This window comes from Megascapheus bottae, chromosome 8 (assembly GCF_031878675.1).
Source record: "Megascapheus bottae isolate mThoBot1 chromosome 8, mThoBot2.hap1, whole genome shotgun sequence".
Classification (NCBI taxonomy): domain Eukaryota; kingdom Metazoa; phylum Chordata; class Mammalia; order Rodentia; family Geomyidae; genus Megascapheus; species Megascapheus bottae.
Window position 1 is genome coordinate 39,493,961 of NC_143516.1, and position 7,424 is coordinate 39,501,384.

Sequence of the window (7,424 nt, forward strand, 5' to 3'; positions counted from 1 at the left end):
AATTTACCTGGAACCATCTATTCAATTTTAATAAACTCAAAATTGAATCCCTTCAACAAAACAAAATGTTTCTAAACTTACTTTCTTAATTGGTTTAGTTTGGTTTAGTTTGATTTCTCTAAACTAAATGACCCAAACCAAGAAGCCTATGTGGATACTAATGCTTCTTTTATCTTCTCCAGGATTTTAATCCTACCAACTAAAGGTTCTGGGGTGGACTGGGAATGTAGCTTAGTGGTAGAGTGCTTGCCTACCATACATGAGGCCCTGGGTTCAATTCCTCAGTACCACATACACAGAAAAAGTCAAAAGTAGCACTGTGGCTCAAGTGGTAGAGTGCTAGCTTTGAGCAAAAAGGAGCTCAGGGATAGTGCTCAGGCCCTCGGTTCAAGCTCCAGGACTGGTAAAAGAAAGAGAGAAAGGGAAAGGTTCTGGGGTTCCCTTGATATGCTGGTCTCCTCAGTTAAGTAATCACCTCAGCAGTTAAGTCAGGCCCCTAATATCAACTTTCTCCCTAAATTATCATTTAGCATCCAATTATTTCCCCATCCAATCATTCCTGTTTTTCAGGCCCAAGAGTAAGCTTGAGCCAAGTGCTGGTTGCTCATGCCTATAATCGTAGTCAGAGGCTGAGATCTGAGGATCATGATTCAAAGCCAGCCCAGGCACAAAAGTCTATGAGACTCTTATCTCCAGTTAACCACCAGAAAATACAAGTAGCACTATGGCTCCAAGTGGTAGAGCTGAACAGCTCAGGGACAGAACTCAGAGTTCAAGCCCCACGACTGACCAAAAATTTAAAAAAGAGTAAGCTAGTAAGCTTGATAAAACAGATCTTCTATAAGAAACCTCCACCAGTATCACCTTGAGTTCAAGAGCCCTTTGTAATGGATGGAATCTCACCTACCCAGCTTTTCTCTATCTACTTGCTCTCCTTCATAGACCCCCCCCCCAAAAAAAATTCCCTCAGATGCTTCATGCCTGGCACTGTCTCTGAGCTTGTTCACTTAAGACTAGTGCTCTACAACTTGAGCCATAGTTTCACTTCTGGCTTTTTGCTGGTTGAGGTAAGTCTTATGAATTTCCTGACCAGACTGGTTTGGAACCTCAGTTCTCCAATCTCAGAATCCTCAGTAGCTATGATTATAGGTGTGAGTTCCCAGTTTCTCTATAAAAATTTATAAATTATGACCAAAAAAAAGTAAACAACCCCCCTCCCTTACCTAGCAAGGCTTCCTCCTGCACAGTTCTAAACACTTGAGAAGTCTCTAGATCCTAATGCATTAATGAGTTCATTTGTTGTGTTAAGAACCTTGTACATCACAGTGGCTAAATAAAGATTTGAAGCAAAATGCCTGGAGTAAAACAATTTCAATTTAGATGGGTGCTCGTGGCTCATGGTTGTAATCCTTTCAGAGGGCTCAGATTGAAGATTGTGGTTCCAAGCCAGCCAGGCAATTAAAACCTTGAGACTCTTATCTCTAATTAACCACCAGAAACGCATAAGTGGAGCTGTGGCTCAAAGTAGAAGAGCATTAGCCCTTTAGCTTAGTTTAATTCATCTATAAAATACAGATGGTTTTCATGAAGAGTAAATTGTGAGCTGGATGCCAGTGACTCACACCTCTAATTCCAGCTAGTAAGAAGGCTTAGATAGGAGTGTCATTTAAGTTCATGAGTTGAGACCAGCCTAGGCAACACAGCAAGACTTCACCTCAAAAAAAAAAAAGAAAAAAAAATCAATTCAATTGTGAGACAAAGACATTGTGTGTGTGTGTGTGCATGCTCGTCAGTTGTGGGACTTGAACTCAGGGCCTGAGCACTGTCCCTGAACCTCTTTGTGTTCAAGGCTAGCACTCTACCACTTGAGCCACAGCATGACTTGCAGTTTTTGAGTGGTTAATTGGAGATAAGAGTCATGGAGACTGTTGTGTTCAAGCTGGCTTTGGACTGTGATCCTCAGATCATAGACTTCTGAGTAGCTAGGATAACAGGCGTGAACCTCCAGTGCCCAGGCAAGAAATTGGTTTGCTGACTGCCTAAAATATAGAAAGAACTTGATGTTAGTTGGCATAATTCCATCTTCCTTGCTTAAATTATAAGCAATTCAAAGGCAGGGATCCAGCTTCATTCACCTTTACACTTAGTTTAAGACCTCAAATGAACATTTTTGGGGCTTTTCTAGCCATAACCAGTCTACTCTGGTTCCACTAAAATATTTTCAACTATCTGGAAATTGAATAATCGCTACACTAAATGATAATACATTTAGATCTAAAAGAAAACAGCTAGTGAAATCAAAGGAGCATATTTGCTTATAATATGCATAGTATAACAAATTTCACTGTCAATTGTGGAATAATATAATGGAAATACACATATCCCAAAATGTAATTCATAATGTTGTACTTCCAAGGAGTTTAAAGTTAAATAATCAATAGATGATTTAGATGAAGAACACTTTAGGACCCATTAGTTTTCATAGTTCCAGTTTACTAAATGGCTTACAGCCAGAGCTGGCACTGAAGTGAGCAAGAGTAATCAAGACTTTTTTGTTTTTTTTAAGCAAAAACATTAAAAAAAAAAGTTAGGAATAAGTCCTGCCTTTCCCCTCATTCCTTTTCTTTACCCATTTCCTTCTTTTGTTTAAGCCAATGGTTCAGTCACATTACACTATATAAAATAAGACTTCAAAAGATGACAAAAAATGGAGACAAAATGGAAATGTAAACATTCAGTAACCTCTCAAAAAAATCAAGAAAAGGACAGAAGACAAAGTTGTAAATCAGACGTTAAATGCTAAACAATTTTTCAACTGAAATTTTCTTTTGTTTAATAAAGGAAAGAAACATTTTTAGTTGCCTTTAATGGGTTCTACTTTAAGTTTTCATCTAAACTTCATATCTAGCTCTAACTACACATTGAGTAGAAGGTAGGATGAGTGAAAATTATTTGCATGGTCTTTAGGGGAAGATAATAGTCAACCTATAGCCTTCACTTAAACTCAAATTGTGATACTATCTCACAATTTCCTATTCCTAATCCCTAGAATTAGGATAATGAGACAAAAATGAGCCAGCTGCTGGTGGCTCATGCCTATAATCTCCAAATGACCACCAAAAAGTATAAGTCAAGATGTGACTCAAGTGGTAAAGCACCAGTCTTAAGCAGAAACCTCTAGACCCCGAGTTCAAGCCTCAGTTCAGCACCCACAAAAAAGAAAGAAAGAGATAATGTATAGAGGAAGCACTTAGCATATGATGAGTGTGGAACATAATGCATTCAGGCGGGGCATAGTGGCTCACGTCTATAATCCTAGCTACTCAGGAAGCTGAGATCTAAGGATCAAGGTTCAAATCCAGCCCAGGCACAAAAGACTATGAGACTCTTACCTCCAATTAATCACTAAAAAAAACCGGAAGCAGAGCTTGGCTCAAGGGTGGGGCAGTAGCCTTGAGCTGAAGAGCTCAGGGGCAACGCCCAGGCCAAATTCAAGCCACAAAAAAAAAAAAAATGCATTCAGTAAATCATACATCATGGTTAATGACACTCCTTAAATCTTAATTTTTTTTTTTTTTTGCCAGTCCTGGGCTTGAGCTCAGGGCCTGAGCACTGTCCTTGGATTTTTTCTCAAGACTAGAGCTCTACCACTTGAGCCTCAGCACCACTCTGGCTTTTTTCTATGTATGTGGTACCGAGGAATCGAACCCGGGCCTTCGTGCATACCAGGCAAGCACTCTACCACTCCGCCAAACTCCTGGCCCCTTAAATCTTAATTTATATAAATTATGGTATCTTCTAGAATAGAATGTTATTTTAACAGTTTGAAATGTGAGACATCTCTATTGCTTGTTTAGTTTGGGGTATTTCTAATTTGTTAAATTATTATTATAAAAATGATGTCAGGGGAAAAAAGAAAGTATGATTACTAAAATTAACTGTACTATACTAAAGTCTGTTACCACTTCTTTTTCTATTTTTGTAGATACATAGATGTTTGCACCTGTACAGAATGTCTCTGGAAGAATACCTAACAAACTAGTTTAAGAGGTTTCCTCTCAAAACAAAACAAAACTGGAGGAAGGCGAAGGAAGGGGTGACATTGTCAAATAATGTATGAAATGGTAGCCTCTCTCTAAAATACCCTAATAATAATAAAATTATATTTTAAAGAATACTTTAATATTATATATGTTTATTTAAACTGTTATACCTGGCAGCAGTGGTTTACACCTGTAATTCTCAGGAGGCTTTGATCTGAGGATAGTGGTTGGAAGCCAGCCCTGGCAACAAAGTCTGTGAGACCCATATCTCCAATACAGAAAAAGCTGGGAGTAGTGCTGTGGTTTAAGTGTTTGAGCGCTAGCCTTGGATAAAAGAGTTTAGGCCCCAGGACAGGCAAAAAAAAAGGGGGGGGGGAGGCACTGAGGTTCATGCCTGTAATCCTAGCTACTCAGGAGGCTGAGATCTGAGGATCAAGGTTCAAAGCCATCCCTGGCACAAAAGACCCTGAGACTCTTATCTCCAATTAATCACTAGAAAAGTGGAAGTGGGCTGTGGTTCCAGGGGTAGGGTACAGCCTTGAGCTGAAGAGCTCAGGGACAGTGCCCAGGCCTAGAGTTCAAGCCCCATAACCCCCCCCCACACACACACACACACAAAAAGCTCCATGAAAAAAGAAACTATGCCACAGCCGAGAATTTGGCCTAGTGGTACAGTGCTTGCCTAGTATGCAGGAAGACCCGGGTTCGACTCCTCAGTACCACATACACAGAAAAAGCCAGAAGTAGTGTTGTGGCTCAAGTAGTAGAGCTCTAGCCTTGAGAAAGCCCAAGGTCAGTGCCCAGACTCCGAGTGCAAGTCCCCTGACTGACCAAAAAACAAAAACAAAAAAGACCTATGGCAATAAAGAACAACCAGAAGAGTTTATGTGACAACTTTTCCTTTTGTATCTAGTGCCCTCCTTTTGTGTGTGAGGGCAGTAATGGAGACCAAACCCAGGGCCTTGCATGTGCTTAGCATATACTACTGAGCTGTATCTGTACCTCTGTTGACCTTTCTGAAAAAATCTAATTACAATATGAAATTTATGTAATGAAAATATTTCATTATACATTACTAATAGCATTAAGCTAATTTTTGCAGAACAGTGAGATGACCTAACCATAGTTCTAGTTTAAATTTGAACTGCATATTGCTAGCTACTTTTTATCAGATGAACATCAATTTATTAAAGTGAATACTTTATTAATATTTATAGGAGGAAGGAGCATGAATGAGAACAAGGAAAGCATAATTATGTGGCTAGAAGAGACAATGTATCATGCATTCAAAAATCCTATCTCCCATCAGGTACCAATTACTGTGATAAGTGCCGAGGAAACAATGACACAAAGTTCTTGTCTTTGAACCACAGTTACTCCATCACTAAATGTGGGAATGTATCAATAGAACATTAAAGTGGGCACTTGTGGGGAGCTGAGGCTGAAGCAGGAGAATGACCAGATAAAAAAAAAAAAACAAACAAAAAAAGCATTACCATGACCAGTTGGTACTCAAAATACACATCTACTCATTCACATAATACTTGAATAAATAAACATATGCATTCATATTTCTGGATCCATGAATGAAGAAAGCTTGGAGACAGAACCACACTCTACTGCATGGGCCTGGAGCGTGGCGTAGAGGCAGAGCGCTTGCCTAGCATGCAGGAAGCCCTGGGTTTGATTCCTCGGTACCACATACATAGAAAAAGCCAGAAGTGGTGCTGTGGCTCAAGTGGCAGAGCTCTAGTCTTGAGCAAAAAGTGTCCAGTGCTCAAGCCGAGTTCAAGCCCCAGGACTGGCGAAACAAAAACAAAAGAATAACAACAACAACAAATCACTCTACAGGAGCTTTTAGTTAGTAGAACACCGAGAACTGACCCCTCAAATCTGAGGACTTGAGCTCCCAGAATCTCCAAGGCTGCGGAGCCTGCTGGATGGAGTCTGACGCTTCTGTCACTGGCACCACCCGCACACCTGCATCCCAGGGAGCCAGGCCCTCCACACCTGGCCTCCCAGGTCACTGGCCGACCTCTGGCCCTCAGAGCCGTGTCGGGCTCCTTCATGGCAGGTAGTAAATACAGCCTACTCCTCCCCTCGGATCCTCAGCCCTGCCAACCTGTGGAACGTCGCGAGTTCTATGCAGGGCGGTTCGGCCTACTCCGGGAACAGTCACTGACCTTTCCTCAGGGGCCTCCCCGGGGCGGCGGCCCCGACCCCGTACCCGACACTTCTCCCTCTCAGCCCGCTCCGCGCTACAGAACGCAGGGTAGCCAAGGGCGACCAGGAGGCCGCCATCTTGAGCTCAGTACCGGCGGCAGAGGAAAACTTTATTGAAGCCCGAAAGGGAAGGTGGCACAGACACATGCAGGCGTATTCGCCAAAGGCTCCGCCTGACTGAGGAGAGGGAGCACCTTCAAGGGACTTGACCTCCAATCCGAGGGGCGGGCAGAACTCCGTGGCAACTTCGTCCTTCCGGATAGGTCTGTCCGGGACTACGACTCCCGGCATGCAACGCGGCGTGGGGGCGTGGCGGGGCAGGGGGCGTGGCAAGTGTGAGCCTCTGTGGTCAGGGGAAAGGGAGTGGGGCGATGCTCAGTCCTACCCAGGGAGCTAGCACATCTATGTCCCAGTGGTCATATTCATCGGAATATTTTTTTTTTACCTCCTTACGCTTGAAGGTAGCTTCAAACGTTTTTGTTTCCAGGCACCTCTCTGAAGAATACCTGAAATATGGTTCCACCACTTTTTTGACGTTTAAATGACCGAAGTCACTTTCAATATGTTCCAAGAGCCGGTCGTAGTGGCTCACGCCTGTAATCGTAGCTAGTCAGGAGGCTGATATCTGAGGATGGTGGTTCAAAGCTGGCCGGGGCGCTAAAGTCCAATTAAACTCCCAAAACCCAGAAGTGTCTGGGTTCAGCCTTGAGCTGAAGAGCTCAGGAACAATGCCCAGGCCCAGAAGGACAGTAGAAGGAGTAGTCTTGGGATACAGTGTTTCCAAAGGAGAAATTTTTAAAGCCATAAAGTGGTCTTCCCAAGTGTGGTTAAACAATGAATATTTTAAGACACTATAGTTTTAAGAATACAAATCACTGTCCAGAAAAAGCTGTCAATACAGGAAACTGGCAAGCCACTAGGCTGAATGAAGACTGCAACAAAAGGTAAGGCAAATTATAGAATCAATGACAGAGCGTTTTTTAGCTGGATAATCAAGAATGCCTTCTGGAAAAATTCACTTTGTCTTTTCTTTTTTCTGTCGAGGAGCTTGAACTCTGGGCCTGGCATTGTCCCTGTGCTCTTCAGCTCAAGGCTACTCTTTGAGCCCTACCCTTTGAGCCACAGCACCACTTCCGGTTTTCTAGTGGTTAATTAGAG

The 7,424-nt window shown here is 42.4% G+C and overlaps 1 protein-coding gene across 5 annotated transcripts in view; it reads right to left on the bottom strand.

Annotated features, from left to right (window-relative positions):
* Window positions 1–6,526, bottom strand: part of Afg1l (AFG1 like ATPase) — a 153,781-nt gene extending 147,255 nt beyond the window's left edge. For 2 of the 5 annotated variants that reach the window (XR_016536480.1, XM_090338335.1), the window contains exon 1: window positions 6,227–6,450. Coding sequence is in view for 2 of the 5 variants with exons in the window: in XM_090338335.1 (XP_090194461.1) it covers window positions 6,227–6,413 (187 nt within the window). In the remaining 3 variants the exon portion in view is untranslated. The other 3 variants (XM_090338340.1, XM_090338341.1, XM_090338337.1) reach the window with 3 other exon arrangements.
* Window positions 6,527–7,424: the final 898 nt, after the last annotated feature.